We start from the raw sequence: 22500 nt of genomic DNA on the forward strand, positions 1-22500 counted from the left end.
GCAAATTATTTAAAGAAAGCATGAAACTAAACAAAGTGTTTTCAATCCTGAAAATAGAAAATTGAACATCATTCTGTCACTGATGAAACACAAAATAAAATTTGACACTGGGGTCAACATATACTTTATTATTTTTCATAGTGCCTTTTAGTACAATGAATGTTAGAAGCACAAATACTAAATGTTAGAATTTCAAGCATTGCATAGTCTATAATATAAAAACTGATGACTTGAAAGCTATATCTGGGTAGCTCTACCAACCAGAAAAGCATTTAGATGAAATAAAAAGTTGAATCAAAATCCAATCAGTTAACTTGATGAGTAGATTTCTTTGATAAAGATGATACATATCCTTGCTTGTTCTTAGGCAAAAGTTCTTCCTTTTGGCATTCTTGGGTCACCCTTACCGGATTCTTAGTGCATCATTAAGAGGTTGTTACTTTGGGGAGGTGGGAACCGAGGGGTCATTCCAGTAGGAGTCTTTTCCATGGAAATTATGTTATTTCCTTTACAAGTGAAGTGTGGTGAGATTCCAGAACATTATAACTTCATTAGAGCAGTAAGGACATATAGGAAACATGTTGAAAAGTTGGATAGAAAAATGCCCATCTTGGGTGACAGCTTCTAGAACTATTCTAATGTTTTTACACGCATGGGCAAAGAACATTGAAATGCCCCAAATGTTGCTATCATTTCAAGCTACTCTCAGCTTTAATCTCTCCCTTCTTCATACGGATGACTCCCTAGGGACAGGTTAGAGATTATGGGAAGTGGCCATTATAAGGTCGTTACTGCACACCGTGCGGTAAATCATGACATTATACTGTAACCAATACAAATGAAAAGCCAAGAGGAGAGTTTGTCATTGGTATTTAATGTAAACGGAAGTCACTGTGCTTACATGTTATGGAATAAGTTGTGTTAAATCCCAAGCACTGTACTACTGATGTCAGGAAAAGCATTCTAGCTTCAAGTCTCCAAGGTACCATCTGTTACCCTGTGTGACACTCTCTAGAATAAAACTGTAGTCCTTGAAATAACTAACACACATATATACACACATGCCTGATTTGTAGATACTAGCTTACACGATGCAAAAGCTATCCAAATTACAGGTTACACAGTCAATTTAGAAATTAAAAGCAGAGAGAACAAAGGAAACGCACACTCTGCAAGGAGAGGGGAACAGTTATCATTGTGTGTGTGTGTCCCCAAAGGTGATTCCAGGATAGTAAAATCTAAAAATATAAAAGTGGCTTCTGTGGGTCATTTTCAAGATAAAGCTAATTATTCTCACTTTCAAACTTGACCAAATGAACTCAGAAACTACCTTGACTAAATGTTTCATGGAATTAGCAAATAGTTTGAATAAAATGACTGATGATTCTACTAGTCATTACAGTATAATGTGGACACATCCAGAATTTTAAACATTTATTAAATCTAATGTGAACATTCCCAAAGTACCCTCTAAAATATACAAGTGAAATCTTCTAATGAGACCACTTGTGAAAGTTCATATTCATTTAATGACTTTTTACCAAAAATGACATTTTGATTTAATAAAGTAATATGTTGAATTTATGATTTTAAATATTCCCAATTCAAATCTGAGATTCAGAACATTTTAGTGAATACCAAACTCAGTACTGGAAATAATCAGGATAAACCTCTAAGGTTAATATAATGACACATTGTTCTAATTAGATCGTCAATGACCTGTGAATATTCAAAAGTTTAAAGTTTAAATAGTATTTCTAGAATGACATTGCGTAACTGTGAACGTGTAGGTGTGGATCCTGGCCCTGTAACAGGGGACTGCCCAGAAGTTCCTCAACATTTCAAGCACCTTTAATATTAAGGGAGGATTTGACCTCTCGGGCGGCAGTGTGACTTTACACGCAGAGGGCTCTGGGAAGGTCGAGGGAATCCCCCTGCTCACAGTGTTCCGCTTCCTCTTACCACCTTCTCGGCTGCAGCACTGTAATACCATGGCACTCTCAATCACTTGGACCTAACTCTCTGGGCTGAATTTTATTTGAAGAAAGATGTTAAAAGTCTCATGTTCTTAATGAAAAGAAATAACACATCAACTCATAGAGAAGAACCTTTCAAAGGAAGACTATCATGGTATCTGCTATTGCATACTCAGAAATCTTGAACACGCAAGGGCTTTATTTGATTATGTCACACCCTGTAGAAAAAACATATCTGATCTGAAACATCAGGTTGGGACATGATTAAGCCAAACTCTTTCAACCATTCTCAGTAACCTAAGAACTGGCCTCAACAGCAATAACATTTTTGAAAAATGACTTCTATTCTAGACTTGAAACATTATCCTCAAAACATCACACGCAGCTTCTACTCCAAGTCAGTTTTCATGACAACTAAGTCTGTGCTTTCCCTTTAACTCTCTGTCTATGCACAGAACTTGGAACTTCCTTCTGCTCTGTAGCCTGACCTTGTACATCCTGTGGACCACATAAGACTACTACTGCGTACACTCTCTAAAGGCTTGGCCTGACCTGTGCAACTTTCAGTGATCTTCCACTGGACCCATCCAGAGTAATTTATTGGTTGACTATTCTTATGCTCAAAACAACAGAATCTTAAAATTGTAAAGTTCTAACAAACATTCTTATTCTATGTTCCCATTTCACGGACTAGAAAGAGAGTGATTTTCCATGTGAATAGAAGCAAAGCCAGGCCTAGCACACAAGGTGGCCTCTGGAGGTTTCCTGTGACCTCGTTGTTTGTGCTATTCCACATTAGCTTCATCATTTTCATCATTGAATTCTTTCTAGTGGTGGCTGTGCCTTGTACAGAACTTGGTGGTAAACTTTATGTATTAGGAGACTGATACACGAAGCAGGAATCCAGTAAATTACATGTTGATTTGGATAAACGACATGCGATCAATTCATTACAAGTTTGATCTGCAATGATTCTGGAAGAGAAAATTTCTTGCAATTGTTTTTACTCAGCATGAATTAATAAGCAAGATACCAGCATTGAGAAAGATGTAAACAAAACTCTCCCATAGGACTATACTATTAGAGTGTTAACTTACTAAAAGGAACCAAACCAAACTCAAATAATTACTGATATTTAATTTTCAAAAGCTCTGATGGGCATAAAGAAAAAGGTCTAAGAAGAAATACATAGCAGGGGAGAAGCTTGAGAATACCAGTACTTGAAAGTTACAGTTGTTAGGTTGGGTAGCCTGCACACTGATGCATATTTTCAACAGAATGAATTTCTGGAGGCAGCATCCAGCCTATCAGTTAAAATGCCAGCTTAGACCCCATGTCCCACACTGGTGTGCAAGGATGTGACACCAGCTCTGATTCCTAACTCTCACTTCCTACTGATACAGATCTTGGACTGCAGATAATAGTTGAAGTAATTGGGTCCCTGCCATTCACACAGAAGGCTTGGATTGAATTCCAGGCTCTTGGATTTAACGTGACCCAGCCTGGGCTGTGGTGGACATTTGGGGATTGAACCCCAGGGGGTCTCTCAAGTTAATAAACAAAAATTACGTAAAATAAAGTATATAATGTTTCTTGTTGGCACTTGTCATGTTGTATCTGCTTAAAAGAAATAAAACACAATGATGTCACATGTCTCTTACAGGTTGTAGGAAGAACAGGGAATTAGTCTCTGTGGCCAGTTGTAATATCTTTCTCTTGTCTACATTACAGTATGTGAGGGCCACTTATTTTGGGGAGAAAAAGTTATCTGAATAGTGTTCACTTTCTAAATTCGAGGTTCCATGTGTCAGACCATTATAAGACAATCAACTTTCCCTCTAGAAGAAATGCTCGCCCCTGCCATGGAAACGCCCCCTGACAACTAGACAATGTGAAGAGTCCCTCTGTAGCAACTCCCTCTCTCTTCCGAACTCAGCACTCTTCATTACAGATCCTTTTCTCAGGTAGAATAATCTAGAGGCTTTTAATTACAAGGGTGTAATTTCGCACAACACATTTTATGTATTTCTTATTTTGATTAACTTGTAAGTGTGGCATAAAGGAATACTGACTAGTTTAAGCACCTCATTTATAATGTTTAGTCACGCAGCAGCGGTTAAGGAGTTAGGAATGCAGCTTCAGATTACAGCGTGTTGGGAGGCTGCGATGCTTGGGTCTGAAGCTTGACTCCTGTACCGCTTCAGGAGGGACCGCAGGGAAGCCACTTCGCCTCTCTGTGTATTCTGTTCTTTACTCAGAGAACAGGAACAAAATTGCTCCTACTTTTTAAGAGTTGCTACGAGAGCTCAGTAACTTGGTGTGTAAGTTGAACATCTTAAATAGTGCTCAATACATTTAGATATACTCATTATATAACCATATTTTTATACCTTTCTGGGAAGAAAATATGGTATTAACATATAAATTAATTTTGAAACATGATGTGAGAGCTTCATCTCTTCTAAACTGTTCTAACTCTTCTCCCCAAAGTGAGATTTTTTTTTAAATTATTGCCTCAGAAAGTCATTAAACAAAGATTTACAATCAAATTTTAGGAATCTGTATTATTAGAATAATGACTAACTTTATTTCCTTAAAAAGAATATTTAAGTTAATACCATGAATGGAATAAAATAAGACAATGTAATATTATAATTATTTAAAAATGTCATTTATCACCTCACTCTCAGACACTGAAATGCTAAGCCAAAAGCGCATGTCTTACCTCAGGTCATTTCTATATCATGCAAAAAATAACTTTGTAAACAGGCCATCATAAAAGTTCTTGGTATGTGCCTGTGGCCTGGGAAAGCAGTAGAGGATGGCCCAAGACCTTAGACCCTGCAACTGCGTATGACACCTGAAAGAAGCTCCTGGTTTCAGATTGGCTCAGCTCCAACCATTGTGGCCACTTGGGGAGTGAACCAGTGGATGGAAGATCTTTGTCTCTCCTTCTCTCTGTAAATCTGCCTTTTCAGTTAAAATAAATAAATCTTTAAAAAAATTGCTTGAGTACAGAGCTCCTACTTGTATTCTTATTCATCCATCATGGCTTCATCAATATTTTTTCCATTAAAAATCATGAACACACATGCAATGCGTGGTCCAGACCTACATCACATTTGCTGGGAATGTTGAGCTCTATGATGTTCTGACAATATACTTTCAGTTAGGCAAATTCTGAATGTATAAACTCAAAAGTTGAAAACTTTCATAGACACAGCTGCAGTTCAGTTAGGCAAATTCTGAATGCATAAACTCAAAAGTTGAAAACTTTCATAGACACAGCTGCAGAAACTCATTTAGAAAAGTCCACTAGAAAACAGGATTTTTTTGCAGAAATTATTTTCTGCTCTAGATTAGGTACATTTTTCTCTCCGTAATGATGTAAACAGCATCAACCTCACGTTGACAGGAAACATCGACACCATATTAACCATAACCTCCTAATACCAATCATTAACAACAAAAAATTATTCTCTCTTTATAAGGCACAGTAGGAATTTTATCAAAAATCATAAGAAATATGTAATCCAAAACGCAACAAGATTTTCGGTCATAAGGAGCCTAGGGAAAGAAGCAATGAAATGATAGAGAAGGAGTTAACCACTGGCAGAGATCATCTGCCTCTCAGAATCCCCATGCTGTAACAGCATTAAAACACAAATGTATTCCTAATGGAATTCATTATAGATGGTCAAGTAAGAACGAGTTCAGATGATCATAAGACAGAAAATCCTGACCTTCCTGGTGATCAAGCTCACATCAGATTTGAGTTGTTGGGACACTTATCTTGCTACTTCTCCCCAACCGATGTGAAATTTATGCACTGCTTCCTTCAGCTTCAGGATTTCAGATGTCTTACAGATTAAGCTTCAGACCTTACCAGAGCCTTAATAATATATAAAGTAAAAGCTACTTCCAACAAATAGAGTGAGTTGTTCTCAGATATAAAACAGATGATAATATCTGAGACACTGAGGACTTACACAAAAACTAATGAACAAAAAGAATAAAAAAATGAATTGAATTTTGTATTAATTCATTCATGAGATGATTTTCCTAAAGAAAATTAAGTGGACTTATTTTTTGTAACATAAGGTAGGAGTCGAAGCAGTTTGAATTAGATGATCTCCCTGGTCACTTATTTATTTATTGGACACTTAATGTATGCCGCGCATTTGCATTAAGACAGACTTAAGAATGCAAACCTTTGGCATAGAAGGGCACACAGAGAAGGTAATATGTCTACCTTGGTTAATCACTTCAGTAGTTCTTCTCAACTTTGCAAGATATGTCACACTCCTGTAAGTTTTATTGAAGTAATTTCAACTTTTATTTTAAAAGCAAATCATCCATTCAGTAAATAATGAATACTCCTTCAAACCAGATGCCAGGAATTCATTGTGAATGCTTTAAAGAAATTTTCTGTCCACAAAATATAGGACTTCTAATTCAACTACTTCTTTTTAGGTCACTACCTATTTCCTACAGAAAAGTAACGATTTTTGTGTTTAAAAAAATATAGCCATCCCCTAATGTACCATGATTTACACTTGGGAAAATAAAAGTCATTTGGAATTTCTTTGCATAATTGCAAGGAAAGAAGTATTTGTGATAGAAGGATACAAAATTCTGTTAATATTTCCTGAAAATTTTACAAAGTTAGAAACTGGAATGAAACCATATCTAGGAGAATACACTTTATTTCTTGACAGAAGTGGGAAAAAAATCCACTCTGTAAGATAATGTTTTCATTTGAACCAAAGGGCTCAGCCTCATATAGATGATGGCTTCTGTTCTCATGTGGTACTAAGTTTAACGTAGCAACTAAGACATACACTCAAGTCACTTTGATGAAAGCCATTAATGCTATGGGGATAAAGTGTTGGCAAAGTGTAAATAGATTATGACAGTGCAACAGTTAAGTATTTTTTAAATGTATTTATTATTGTTTATTGGAAAGGCAGATTTATAGAGAAAAGGAGAGACAGAGAGAAAGATATTCTACCCACTGGTTCACTCCCCAAGTAGCCGCAATGGCCACAGTTGAGCTGATCTGAAGCCAGGAGCTTCTTCTGGGTCTCCCATTTGGGTGCAGGGTCACAAGGCTTTGGGCCGTCCTCCAGTGCCCTCCCAGGCCACAGGCAGGGAGTTGGACGGGAAATTGGGCAGCCGAGTTAGGAACCGGTACCCATATGAGATACTGGTGTATGCAAGGCAAAGATTTAGCCACTAGGCCATTGTGCTGGGCCCAACAAATATGCATTTATTATAACAGGGAAATGTTGCTTCAGGAAAAAATTTGAAACATGGGAAATTTTTTTATAATGTAGAGATGGGAAAAGAGATGTTGTGAGTGAAATGGAAAAAAGTGGGGAATCTTAGATATTTATGGGAATCCTGATATTTCATAAAGGCCGTGGTCCAGGAAGGCTAGAAGAAAGAGCAAAATAATAAAGGAAGAAGGGAGAAAAGAAGGGAATGAAAATGAGGAAAGGAAGAAAGGAAGGAAAGAGGGAAGGAAAGCAACTGTGAAGAATGAAAGAAATGAAGGAAGAAGAGAAGAAAAATAGAGCAAGCACGGATGAGTATCATGAGTTGCATTTGATGAAATATAAATTTGTTCTTACCCAGATAAAGGACTACTGGTGATTCTTGAAAATGAAGAAAAAAAAAATAGAAGAGTTTCAGGAAGATTGTTTTTACAGAGAGTAGACACTGTGGGGCAATGGATGAAGGGTTACCAACTGCAATGACAGTCAGGACTAAGAAATGGCAAGGAACAATTTAGGAAATAAGTTGTGGAGTAAAAGTTTTATATTCATGATTCTGAAATGCATATGTACACACATTCCATTTCCCTTTTACAGACTACTAAGGACACAGGAGGACCTGTCAAACACAATGAAAATGAAAGTAGATTATGACTTTTTATAACTCATATGCAAATTTGATGACATTTTAGATGTGCTTGTTTGAAATGGTCAAGTAGGGAGGGAAGCAAACACCAAGAGCAGAGGGAAAAGTGTTGAAATGAATTTCTCCCAAATCCTCTAAGTTATTCATCACAACAAAATTCTTCTAACTTTCACTTGTGTTCTTGTGTTGTTTTAAACAAAAATGTCCCTTGAAACACGTTTGAGAGGAAAGGATATTAAAAACATTGCCACTTTTCTCAAGGCAAAAACAAAAATCATCTATTTCCAGAGAGAAATAGCAAAAATGAAAAGAAGGAAACCTTTTTAAAACAGGGTAATCTATCTTTGGGAGTCTTGCAAAATATCTCCAAAAATTGGTGCATTTTATTTTAATGTCCTAACCACATTCTCTGGTTGGAGATGAGTAACTTCAAGGTACGGCTCTCAGACTCCACGTCCCCTCCAGGCAGATAATCCATTCTAAGCCAAAGGACCTATGTGTTCTCTGAATGTTAGCCATGCTTGCGTCACCTTGGCTCATTCTCTCCTATCCCTTGCAGTTTTATCTTTCTCTTTCCTCACTGTGCCTTCAAACACTGAAGATTATATTTTTGTAGCCAACAGTCAGCTGTCAACCTTGGAATCCTCCACAGGTTAACCTAATTCATGATTACATCCTTCATTAAGCGTTTTCAGATTCCTGGTGCACATGTGCATGCTGACTTCACAAACTGTGGCTCTCTTCATCCCTTCATGATTGGTTTCTTTCATTATCTTAGTGCTTATCCTTCTCACACAGCTTTCCTTCTGTACATATATGTCATCTGGTACAGCTTCCAGCACAGCATGCTGCACATAATAGGTGCTCAACATGTGTTTATTCGACTAAGACAAATGGGACCTGTCTCTGGACCAAACCTCTTCTTGATGGAATGGCAAAGTAACAGTTGATTTTTTCACTCTATTTGAGTCTCAGTTTCATAGCTGCCCTCAGTAACTATAGATACCAAAAACACAGAGGACTAGTTACATTAATAGACTGATTCGTTGCCTAAAGAAATTTGCTGCTTCTTTTGTTGTGAAATTTATAAGGACCTCAGGCAGCAGTGAAAAGCAGAAGAAATGTTAATGTTTGCCTACACCCTACAGCAAAGAGTCAAATTACAATGGGAAAGTTTATCTTTTCAGATTATGGTCACACAGTATATTCCCTAGAGGAATGTAAATTGCATTTATTTTCCTCTTATTGAAGACTAAGTAAAAGGTCCTATAAACTGTTCAAGTGTTTCTTTAGAATAAGGAAGTGTCACGGATAAAGTTCCTTTAAACGGAAGTGTTCAAAATACAGTTAGCTCAATATATGTTGGACTGCAGAATTGCAACAGTGTTTTCTTATCTTTGCTTATTTATATATTGAATAAATATTAATGAAAATATGTATATACTGTCGTCATTCATGAGGCACACAATGGCACAATGCAAATTTGACTGGGCTTTTTAAGACATGTATTATTTATGAATATCATGAGGCTAATGAAAAATAGTTTTGAGATTTCATTTTTGTAATAGACATCAATGAATGTTCTCAAGAAAAACAACTTATAGCTCATATCTATAATCAGGGCCATTCCAGACAATATAAAACCAATTGAATCCAAGTTCTACAAACCAATACTAAATGTTAAAATAGATTAACATTTTTTCATTGTGCTTTCTTTATACTTTTCTTTAAATAATCCTAATTATTTGAGAAAATCTTCAATACACTTGCCACAAGGTACCTAACAAAAGAGTAATCAACACCTCTTAGCAAAGAAATATGGTACATATTTTGCTTCTGCTCTAGCTCACTTGAAGGATACAAGTTACATTCAGTAATTCTGAATGATGACTAAAAAAAAGTGTTAGTCCCCAAATGATGCCCAATGAAAGAGTGTCAGAGCTCTGATGGAAACTGATGCCATTTGACCCAATATATCAACCTTCATCCAGTAAAATGAACTTACATATAATTTGAGAAAAATATTGAGTATATAGAAATGTAGGCAACCCTTGCACATTTCCACTCAGCACTGAATAGATGAGTTTTAAGTCCTTCACTTTAAAGTGCCTTTATCCCTATCTCTACTTAACCTCCTTTGGACACCTTTACTTCATAGTAGAATTGATATTGGCATGTGCCATCGACTGACTCACACAGGTTTTGACTATTTACGAAGTAGAAAAACTTCCCTCTGAATAGGAGAAATTGAGACAAAATAAGATTATCTCTTAACAATGGTGAGTACTTGGCATAAAGCTATTAAATATGTACAAATAATTATCATACGTAAAGTCTAAGAATTTAAAATAATCAAAGCGTATGATTTTCATTTTACCAATTTCAGATGGCTTTTGGGATGCATTTCATTCAAATAGTTGCAATCTGATAAGAAGACACACTTCTAAAAATAATAATCATTATTTTATAGGCATAAAATGAAATTTCAGAATATAACAGAATTCTTTAAGTTGGAAAAAAGTGATTTCATGAGGCTTAACTGTTACTTCTGTTTGTTTCTTAAAGAAAGAACTGTCATTTTTTTTACTACAAGGCAGAACAATAGAGACACACACAGAGATCGTTTGTTCCCAGGTTCATTCTCCAAATGTCCAGAAGGTTAGGGCTGTGTTGGGACTAAACGAGGAGCTGTGATCTCCATCCAGGTCTCCCAAGCAGGTGGCAAGGACTCAAGTAGCTGAACCGTCACCTGCTGCCTCTCCAGAAACTGGAATCAGAATCAAATACAAATGGAGCAGGACTTCAACTTAGGCACTATCTGCTGAGATACTGATATCTTGAGTGGATTTTTTTCTTAAAGTGTTTATTTATTTGAAAGTCATAGCTAAACAGAAGAAGAAAGAGAGAAAGAGAGAGAGAGAGAGAGAGAGAGAGAGAGAGAGAGATCCCATCAGCTGGTCACTTCCTAAATGGCCACAGCAGCTAAGACTGGACCATACCGCAGGCTGGAGTCTGAAGCTTCTTTAGAATCTTTAGAATCTCCCACAACTGTGCAAGAGTCCAAACACTCAGGCCCTCTTCCGCTGCTTTCCCAGAAATGTTAGCAGAGGGACAGATCAGAACTGAGCAGTTGGAGCTCCAACCAGTGTCCACATGGGATGCTGGCATTACAGGGAGGTTTACCCACTATGCTATACTATGATAAAGGACCCTCAAGTAGATTCTCGAACATGGTGTTGTGTGCCAACCCACAACACACTAATAGCCAACTTCCACTGACTTGTGTCTTGGAAGATGCAATCATATGCTCTCTTCTAGGCAGCAGGTGATGGGTCTAGAAGCTGGGTCCCTGCCACACACAGGGAAGACCCAGGTTGAGTTCTTAGCACCTGGCATTGGTCACGCCCCCAGGATGTGACTGGCATTTGGGGAACTGATCATCAAATGAGAGATCTCCAAGTGTCTCTGTGTGTATTTAATAATAAATAAAATTCATTTAAAACATCAAAAGATGAAGATGAAGTTTCACAGAAAATTGGTAAAAAATAACTGATGATTATTTAGGAAGCTGATGAAGAATGGATATTGGAAATTCAATTTTACTCATTTTCTCACAATATGTATAACAGAACATGATATGATTCTATTTAGAACTTGTTGATATATTAATAAAATGTGCAAGTTTAGGTCATTTCTATTCTTGTATAAAGTCAGGTGAAAATGAGAAATAATTTATTTCTTAAGCCTATGTAACTTCTAGAAGAATATTTTTGCTTTCCTACTGAAAAAATAGTTTGTTATTTGATTCATTACAGAAAAAACATTAATGAATGTGAAATTAAAGTTTTAGACAGAAATGATGGGCTTTAAAAGAGTGAGAGCTGATTTTAGGTTAGTATGTTTAATTGCAGTCATTGTTTAGTAGGTTAAGATATCTGAGTCCTGGCTTTCCACTTCCCATCCAGCCTCTTGTTACAGTACTGACAGATGGCTCAAGTGCTTGGTCACCTGCATCCACGTGGGAGACCCAGACGGAGTGCCAGGTTCCTAAGTGCAGCCCAGTCCTGCCGAGGCCACCGCGGCTGCTGGAGTGTGTACCAGTTGATGAAATACTTCTTTCACTCTGTCTCACCTTCTCTCGTTCTTTACCAACTAAGAAATTACACAATAGGCCTTATTAATATGTATATCTTTTTTTCTAAATTCTTGCCTTGAAAGATTATTCACTTTCTTGAAAGTTTCAATAATAGTAGATAAAAGTTCTACTATTGAACGGAATGGACTTTGTTTTGATTTCCATGAGCTTACACAGTGTCTGCTAGTAGACAGGACTCAGAATCAGCTCTCCTATTTTCTCTTTCCGAAATACACAACTAAGAAAAGGGCACTCAAGATGGGAGTGGATAAAGGATTCCACATAAGGACCAGGTGTAGTTGCCTTATCTAGGATAAACATAGCAAATGCTGAACTCAGTGTCCCACGGATAATGAAAACAGCCAAACAAATTTAAACTTTCATATTTAAGCCAAAATATAACTGTAACTTTAAAATATTTAATAAAATATCTCATTTGAAAGGAATATTAAATTCAGAGAATGGTCATTAACTTTTCCATCCAAGACAATATTTTCATTCTTAATTTTTTAATGATTCTATTCTATACTAAACAGATTTGACCCTGAGGTGGCATTCCAACGCTCCATTTAAAGTGAATCAGATTTTTAAGAAATGTAACAAAAATGGTAGAACAAGGTTAATGAAACATGATTTTTAAATCCCATGCATATATCAGTATATATTTTTTCTGAGATTTCCTACCCTTACCATCAATATTTCATTCAAATTTATCAAAAGTTATGCAATGTTGTTTAAAGAGACTGGATTTTACATGACTTAGACACTCCCAAATGATTTCAGATAGTTTTGCTCTAGTGTTTTTAAAAAATAGCACACACAAAATCCTTTAAATGTTACCAGACTATTAGAATTTAAAGAAATGACAGTTCTATTCCAAAAGCCACAATGAAATGCAAAAGCAGAAGTAAATTACTTTGATCACTGACAAATATGTTGATTGCAATCTCAGAACCCATAGAAATACAATTGCTACTATTCCATTTTGTGTCCCATAAATGAATATCTTCAGTAAGAATTCAGGTATAAATGTAAGGATACTCATATTTCTGAACTGTTGGTCAGTGAAATTACAAAGTCTAATCACATCCTGAGAGTCCAGCCATTGGGTCAGCCCTGCTGCTGCTCCAACTCTCTCCAAATCCTTTTCAAAGAAACATTCATCCAAGACTTGTGTTTCACCTTATTTCCTCTGATCGGAGTTATCAGTCAGAATTGGGATGCACGTATGGGCATGTGTATTTCAGTTTCTCCCAAAGCCCCCACTGGCTCATGATAGACCTTGTTTTTAAGTTTCTACCATGGGTCTATACACTGGTAGGCTAGTGGTGTGCGTTGTAGGTGGGGCTCACCCATCTCTCAGGGATGTTATCCATTTCCCTTTGCTAAATTTCCCTGATGAGCATGCTGGTGAAGCTGTCCCTTAGATGATCTTCATAGTGACTGCTTTCCATCTGGATGACTCATTGCTCATATCACTAGGCTTAACTAATGTAAGACTAGCTGCTTTGCTAGAACTATTCCTTTTTCCTTCTAAAGTATGCCTAGTTAAACTGATAGTTCTACAGAAATGTGGTAAAGGGAGTAAAAGCAATATGGACTATTTGATTTAGCATATTAGATTCCTTTGACGACTTGCTAAATAACAAGAGCTTTTATATTTAATATTGTAAATATAAATGCATTAATAGATAAGACTGTGTCATCAATGATTACTTGTCCTGCCATTTAAGTACCCTGCCTAGGTCACTCCCATTGTCAGTGTTCAAAGATGAAAATAATATTGAGCAAACTGAAGAATATTAGGCTTTTGTTAGTTATGTTAAACTGTTTGATTATCTGCTTCTTATATAAGTCATACTAAAGCTTACATAAATTATTTAATTCTAACCTGATCATGGAAACTGCTTTATGAAATGCAGAAACCCATTGTTTCAAATCGTGCTGTTTGGGGGCTGAAATACTCAATTAGATTATGTTATCGATAAGAACAGTAAATTTTAAATTCAGTCAAAGTAGTCAAAAGGCATATTAGTTTCAGCATGCATTAACATAAAATTTCTTAACATGCAGATATCATCACATAAGTTAATATTCTCAAAGGACGCTTCACAGATAATAAATATCTTTACTTATGATAAACCAATAATCACCCCATACACATGTACTTCATAAGCATATGTCAAAAACTTTAGGTAAAAATGTCAAAAGGGTGCATAAGATCTTCATTTTTCTTGCTGGGACTAAGACACACATTGTTTAACAATCCAGTCCATGGCTTTTTGACCCTTAGAGGAAGATAATTTGCAAGGCTCTACTAGTGTCAGTGTAAATGAAGATGTGTGTTCTAACAAACTAGCTTCTTCAGATATAAAACAGACCCAGTAAGCTACAATACTGTCTGCTCAAAGTTTTCTGACACACTTTGCCTAAATTGTGGGATTTCACACCACGGATGTCAGATATATCAGTAGAGTTCTATAAAAAATCCTTCAAAACCCTATAGGAACCGACAAATTTCCACAATTGGCACAGTAGGGATACAACACTTTTTAGCTGAGGGTATTGTACCTCTGGGAGGGTCTTTTTATTAAGAGGAACTGGAATGAGTTGTCGGTACCACATATGGGGACTGGGATAATGTAAAAAGGAACAGCAGTGACTGAAATCACACTAGTAGCACTTTAGAAAAAGATGAGATGATAAAGAGCTGGAATAATCATAAGTTCTGTACAGTCACTTTGGAAAGAGATCTCAAAGCTAACTAGCAAAGTTAATGAAAAAGTTTTAGAGATTAAATGAAAGTGGAATTAAATCTGGACAAAAATTATAAAAGACCCAGAAATGTTAAAGGGAAAAAAAAATTAAAGGTGACTGGAAAACTGCTAATTAGAAAATCTGTGAAAACATGTGTGAAGCCAGAAACTGCCGTTATGTTTGGAACTTCAGAATACAACACGACAATCCAAAGCACCAGCAAAAATAGCACAAGTTTAACAAATGAAAACAATGAGCATCCCACTTGCTGCACCTGCCAGTCACCTGCAACCAGCTTCCTCTGAAATACAAGCCACTCCAATTTCAAATGCTTTTGTCCACAGAGAGATCTAAGGGACGTAGGAATTTTATATAAAACATCACCATCCAAAGGTTTTGGTTTTGCAGTCTTACATGTGTCTACAGATAGGGATTTAAATGGTAAGGCAACCAAAGCAAGAAGCGAGAAGAAAGGTAATGCTATCTACTTAAACATTTTCCCCACATAGTATGATAATGTACGGGTTTAAATTTTTCAATATTGTTTTATAAAGTGAAACTCTGGAAGTCCCACTTAACTGTCTTTGGGGGTGAAATAGTATTTGATTGGAGAGACCAACTATAATAGCGGAATGATTAACAACTGAGGTTCTCTTGAAACAGAAGATGTTGCAACCACGACTGGGACTCGGGATGTACAGAACATTCTGTGACATATAAAGCGTGTGTTCAATCTGCCAATCAGAAAGAAAACACACACACACAAATCTGACCTCTAGGGCAATCCTGAAACAACACTACAGTGCACTTTTTATATGATGCCTTTGTTTTTTATTTCCATACACCAAAATGCTGGCTTCCTTACGGCACAACGCAGTTCCCTTCAGGTCCTACCTATAACATATTAACATTATTCACAGAAGGTCACGGACTCTCAGACTTCAAATATTTGTTTCACACAAGGGAGAAAGTAATAATCATCTATAATCAAAATACATTATTTAGCATGTAGAATTATGAGCCTAACAGGCTTTGGCAACAACAGGATTTGGCTAAGAGGATTTGGCAACAACACATAAGAAAACATCTGAAAACATCAGAGGGGACTCTAATAAACAGAGACCAGGGCGACATGACAGTGGGAGGCTTTGTGTGGAGGGCCCTCAAAACAAAATCTGCATGAAACGAATGTTCCCTCTGAGCTCCCGAAACACAACTCAAACATAAGAGAGTGGGAGTTTCCTTTAACGTATTCTACAAGATAAATGAGAAGGACAGTAAACCTACCCTACATACACAGAGTAGGGAAAAGCAATTTTTAAATTTTTTTTAATGAAGGTCAACTAAACATGGAAGCAATACCATTCAATCCATCTAATCTGGATTTACTCTATCAGCAGGAATTCTCATTGTAGGTCTAGATCAAATGTCTTTTTCTCTTTTTTAAAAGTGACTTGCTTCTAACACACAGAAGAAAGGAAATTCACGTTATTTCTATGTAAACACTTCACAACTTTTAAAAAAAATTTTTTAGAGGAAAATATCTATATATCATGAGACTCGAATAATTTTTACTCACGTTCTGTAACACTCTGAAAAGCCAGGCAAAAAGGCAATACTGATACTGAAGTACATAAGGCAAATTTATTGCATAAAGTGGCTAAATCCTTGCCTTGCAGTTGCCAGTATCCCTTATGGGTGCCAGTACATGTCCCAGCTGCTCCACTTCCCATCCAACTCCCTGCCTGGGACAACAGTGGAGGACAAAGCCTTGGGACCCTGCGCCTTTGTGGGAGACCCAGAAGAAATGCCTGACTTTGGATCGCTTAGCTCAGCTCCAGCCACTGTGGTCATTTGGGGAGTGAACCAGATCTTTGTTTCTGTCTCTCTTTCTCTCCAATAATCTGATCTGCCTTTCCAACAAAAATAAATACATTTTTAAAACATTTTAAAAATCAAATAATCCCTTTCAAAAAAAACAGTTGGTAGAAAAAAAATCAAATAAGTTGCACAGAATTATTAGATAGCCTCTACACTTGGCTATAGCGCTTCAAACTTGCAGCTGAAATTCTCTTGGAAATTCATTTGATTTATATTGCATAAATTGCAACTTTTTTTTCCAATTCCTTCAAATCTATGAGATCTAGACCAACAATTGCACATACAACGATGGCTATGCTGCTTTTCACAAATTTGGGTTGTTATAAAAGCATATTAATTAAATAATTCAAATTAAAAATAAAACTGAAAAGCGTGTAATTCTGTTAGTAATAAGAACACTCTTAGTTAATTCCTAAAGATGAAAATTAGATGTAGCTAGTCCTTTTTTTCTGAAAATCTCTCAGTTCTGTCTTCAAGATTATAGGAGAATCCCATATTTTACTCTAATAGTTATTATCTTGCGAAGTCCTATCACCAACAACTGAACTGCCATCTTTAGTTTGATTCTTCACAATCAGCATCATATAGTTATTAAGGGTTTGCTTGGTAAAGTAGAATGTGTAAGGGGTTTGTATTCTATAATATGGATGAAATATAGTTTGTATTCTTAGAAAAAACTGCCATTAATCTAGGCATATCTGCACAATGAGTGGCAACTGGATACCACAGTACATATGTGAACACACAGGTATGCATGAGTATCCATACAAACTCACACGCCATGTTAGCCACAAATGACAGTGCTGAGTGCAAATTTTTTAGAAGTGTGGGACAGAAAACAAGTCCTGGCAGGAAAAAAAAATGACTTGGGAAAGCTTCCTGGCCACCAGGAGCGGTCCTGAACAGAGCGGCAGAACGAAGTGAGGCAAACAGAGAAGCATGAAAAGAAAGAGAACAGACAGGCAACAGGCTGGAGCTAAAACAAACGCACTAGTTGGGCAGAAGTCCTCATGTTCTGGGCAGAAAACACCCATCTTTTCTTCAAGTTCTTCCGAAACATTTTCTCTATCAACCTCAAGGATACACATATAGTCCACTGGCTAAAACTTTACCCCATGGAGTTAAACAAAAAGACCAAAGCAAAAAACGTTTTGAACATGGGGAGGCATATATTCATGGATCTTGCTAGTTTACTAAATGATTTATGACTCTTAGTCTTAAGCTGTGTGTCAGAATCCTCCTGTCCCACCACCTTCAATTGAAATTCAGCCTCACTCTTGGCTTCGGTTCCTTCCTTGGGCTTTTCATGCGCTGTGCTGAGTTCCAAAGTCTCCTTGGCTGCGCTTATAAAACAGTGCCAGGTCTGCACCACACGAACACACGAGTAGCACCAACCCAGCAGAAACCCAAGTGTCTATGGCTCGGCCTCACTTTCTTCTTTCCCTGGCATTGACTGTCTTGTGCTCATCCCCTTTTTTCTAATTGATTTATTATTACCAATTTCTTGCTTTCCACCTCCCTGTCACACACTATTACACAGGAGTTCATCTTTGGTAGCCGGTTCCTCCCAAATCCAGAATCTCTTCCTATCCACAATGTTCATTCAGTCATCACTCATTCAACACATTTTCAGATGATGCTTCCTGAAGTTTAACTTTGATTTTGTTCAACTTAAACCCATCATATTAAATAAACAATCGCTGGATATTTAACTCACACTGGACAGTCTAGTCCTACCCCATAGATACTAACATTGTATTTTCCTGTATGTTTTCTGATTCTTTGCAAGTCAGCACTCAGGAGTCCCTGCTTCCTGCTTGTTTTAGTTGAATTCTTCATTACCTACCCCTTCAGGTAACATTTGCTTCTCTAAAACATATTTTATCCCACTGACTTGGAAAAAGGTATTCCAAGTGAATATTTCCACAGTGAATTCCTGCACCATATTAGTTCACATTTTCAGGCCTGCTTACTTCAAAAATTCAAAAAAGAGGTATGAGGAAAACAAAAGGGATTGTGAAGGAAAATCATCGCAAAGTGATTTAATGCCTAAAATACAAACCTATTTTTACAGTGGTCCTGGTCTCACTGATCGCCATTAGGTACTTCCAGTGGTACAATAACTCAGCACCTAGGTATACAACCGAAGCACAGGTGCAAGAAGTAACTATTACTTCCCAGGCGCTCCCTTTGTGAGAATCTTGTGAGGTCACTGTTAGTGTTGCTAATCTGGTCTGCGGCGGAGAAAGCCGAGGAAGGCACAGTGAAAGAACCGTCCCTTCCCACTGGGTTCCAAAGGGCAGAATCGGGATGGGAACCCCAACAGCGCGACACCTTGAGGCCCCACGGCCTCTTGCTCCTGTCCCATCTGCATCGCCAGCTCTCTATTACAACAAAAACCACAATTTCATTTTGGGATACGCAAATATACTTTTAAAATATTTTGCAAAAACTCCTTCACTTCTATTTCATTTTCAAAGTGCTGTGGAATGTATTCAATTACATGCGGCCACATTCTGATTGAGATTTCTAAATCAATATTTTTCCTTTGCTTCATCGTTCACACAAAATGGCTTACAGTGCTTTAAATACGAGCACCCTGAAGCTCTGCAAAACGAAGAAACAGAGTAATGAAGTGACATTCCATCAATATTCAACACCTAATAAACAAAAGTTAATGATAGCAGCAGAGACAGAGTCCAAGAATGAATATTGACTCAACATTTTTCAAGATAATTAACATTTTGAATGTAATTTAGGAAAAGACAAGATTTGGACACCCTTTTAATTTTTATCTTTTCTGAAATCTGTTTCCAACAAGCCAAAAGAAGCTCTCCTTTTGCCTGTGGACAATAAAGGTTAGTATCTTTTATGTGCACTAAATCACATATGCATAGAATGTACAACATATTAACTATGAATATTTACAATTTTTAAACCCGTAGTGATAGTACATCCGGCTATAAATATACAATTTTTATATGTTGTTTTAGACATACTACTATTTCTCCGATACATTTCATCATTAAACTTTTAATTCATGATAGAACGAAAATCAATTGCCAAATGAAAAATACTATCAACTGAAATAATGCCATAATTTGGGCCAATCGGTGCTTCAGGCCCTAAAACATAATAGTTCCTGAAGGTTTCTGTTAAATCATTAACTTTTGACTTTCATACTCTCAGCACTGGACAACTGTAGTCTAAGCATCACTCTATATGTCTGTCCAGGTTTCTGACACCGTATATACAGTACACGGGCTCCGAAAGTTGCATCAACAGCTTAAACACTTTCCTCATAAATGTCTTATATTTCTCTGAAACAGCTTTTTTAAAGGGAGACAATAGGGTCTAACTCTTGTTTGCTCTTTATAGTTCTATTGTCTTAGCATTTTATACAGGGAGCGGGCATTAGTGTACTCGGGAGAACTGTGGAAAGCGGAAGGCCTCCAAGCGCATGCCCCACAGGAGAAGGCGGGGCTGCACAAACTTGGTCTGCCCGCTCCCTTCCCTTGTTTTAGAGGGCTGCTCCTCTCAAGAGCATATATTCATGTTCTCTCTACTTCGAGTTTTATTGCTTCTTTTGTATTATTTAATACATCTAAAGACACTTCCAAAAGACAAATTTTTCCATTTTGAAGAAGTAATGGTTTGGAACCTGATAAAACACAGGAACGTTCAGAGTGTGTTTTTCACAAAGGTGATAGAGTAAAAGTGCTGGAAAGCAATTAGGCAGTGATCTTAAAGACATTAATATGTCACATAGAAGAAAATGATGGAAAAAGTCAACAAAAATAGTGTCTTGTGAAAGGTCAAATGAAAATGGGCATATATAAAGGTCATATTTCTTCTTCCAGGTCTCTGATTAGATATTTCACACCAACAAAATACAATTTCAGCAAAAGAACTGATCTTAGCCCAATGACCTAAAATTAGCAGCATTTGATACTGAACTCCAGAAAGCACACACCTAAGTGACAATACCACCAAAGTGACCACTACGTAAGTTTCACTACGCGAAAATCTGTTTTTTTTTCCTCACCCAAATTCCTAACGTCTAGCAGGATCAATATTTTTGGTAAACAAGAAATTATGCTAGACATAATTCAATATGGCTAGGCATTTTTTTATAGTGTCATACACATTTCTGGAATCCACAATACATCAATTTTTAATACTTCTACTCTCTCAGCTCCATTAAAAAGATGGTAGGGGAAAGATTTTAGAGTAATTAATGATATAGTTAGCTGCTAAATATTAATAGGAATCGTAGTCTTGCATAAAATATAATATATAAACCTTGCCAATACAGACGCACCAGTAATTAAAGTTGAATATGTAATTACACTGATTTATAAGACAGGCACAAAGTTACACTTTACTGGCTTCTATGTAAACTGTGGGTAACAGTTAAACTTTGCATTTTACGGTTTATAAAAATGGGTAATATCTCAACTACAGTTCATAAATGGTTTAGAGACCTGGAATAGTAGTAAAAGTTACGACAACTTATTCCATCATGAATATTCCTATTGCACTCTACAAACCAAACTGTGATAACGACCCATAAGCTGCAGTCCCATCTTGGGCACTGCTTTATGTCCAACAGAACGTGAGCACACGAGGAGTTTGTACGAGGGCCACTAGAACCCCCATTACAGGGCACTTAGTAGAGTCTAAAAGACAGATTGCACCTGATTTCGATACTCTTTTTCATATTATAAACATGATACAATTTGGCTCCGCTTAAACTTGTGCGTTTTACCTTTATGCCGCCACAAACGTCAGGAATACTAAAGTTGCTGAGCACTCCCCTGGGGGAGCTGGCTGGGTACACTTACATGTGCGGCTGAGGCGAGCAGCCTGGACTGCTGTTCCCATTGCTGTCCATGTGATCCAGGGACCCGTTGAGGTCTTCGTGGACGGCCTGCAGGAGGCCACTGGACGCATTATTGATCAGCCCAGGGTTACTTAGCAAAGGCAAACTGCTCTCCGCCAAGGCAGCCTATGGAAACGAACAGGGTGCAGAATAACTTTTAAAATGTCGTTTGAAACAACTGTTTATAACAACAGCTTCCCTTCTTGCACTCACATTGCGATGCAGACGCTTTTAGGAGCATTTTAAAAAACTGTGAGACAATGACAAAACATTCCTCATGGCCACTTGTGGCAGGGATAGCAAGGACGTGGAGTTGTGATAAAAACAATAGTTCTTGATAACAACTTTCTCCCTCTTTTTTCAACCTTTCTTACAATGAAACGTCGAGTTCTTACATAGTGTAAAATACTTCAGGATAATGTAAGCAGTTGACTGCTTTTTTAAAAAAATGACCAGAACTTAACTCAAAATAAAGAAGTCCTGACATTCGCCTCCTCTGCATAAAAATTATACATTATAATTAAACTTTAAAGTTTTTGCCACAAGCACCATGTTCCCCAACACCATGATGTGAAATCATTTATGACAGCCTGGATAAATATTAATGCATAGCCACATGCATTTGCAAAAGCTTCTATCAATCCAGCACGTGCAGGAAAACCGAGTGTTCCAGATTTTGCCACAGGGTGTCCTTCTTGCTTCTTCACATCAAAAGTAGCATGAATGAGAACCAGTGCTGCTGTGCTAGGTTCTACAACTCGCCTGGATGAACCAACTAACCAGGACAAGCACAACCCTAGCTATATGTAAAGACAAAAAAAAAAAAAAAACCCTGACATTTAAATACGGCAGAAATGAAAAGGTGCATTTAATGATATTACCTGCAAACTGGCATTAAGAGCTGCTCCATACCCTAAACTGGTAGGTATATTTTTTACTAAGGTCGG

General features: G+C 37.1%; 1 protein-coding gene across 10 annotated transcripts in view; it reads right to left on the minus strand.

Moving 5' to 3' along the window:
• FOXP2 (forkhead box P2) overlaps window positions 1–22500 on the minus strand; it is a 353823-nt gene that overhangs the window by 4507 nt on the left and 326816 nt on the right. For all 10 annotated transcript variants that reach the window (XM_058654887.1, XM_058654886.1, XM_058654885.1 and 7 more), the window contains 2 exons: window positions 22435–22500; window positions 21516–21679 (listed from right to left, as the gene is read on the minus strand). The exon at window positions 22435–22500 is cut by the window's right edge and continues 4 nt beyond it. In XM_058654887.1, coding sequence (XP_058510870.1) covers window positions 21516–21679; window positions 22435–22500 — 230 coding nt within the window. The remainder of the gene's footprint in view (window positions 1–21515; window positions 21680–22434) is intronic.

Source organism: Ochotona princeps, chromosome 25 (genome assembly GCF_030435755.1).
Source record: "Ochotona princeps isolate mOchPri1 chromosome 25, mOchPri1.hap1, whole genome shotgun sequence".
NCBI lineage: Eukaryota > Metazoa > Chordata > Mammalia > Lagomorpha > Ochotonidae > Ochotona > Ochotona princeps.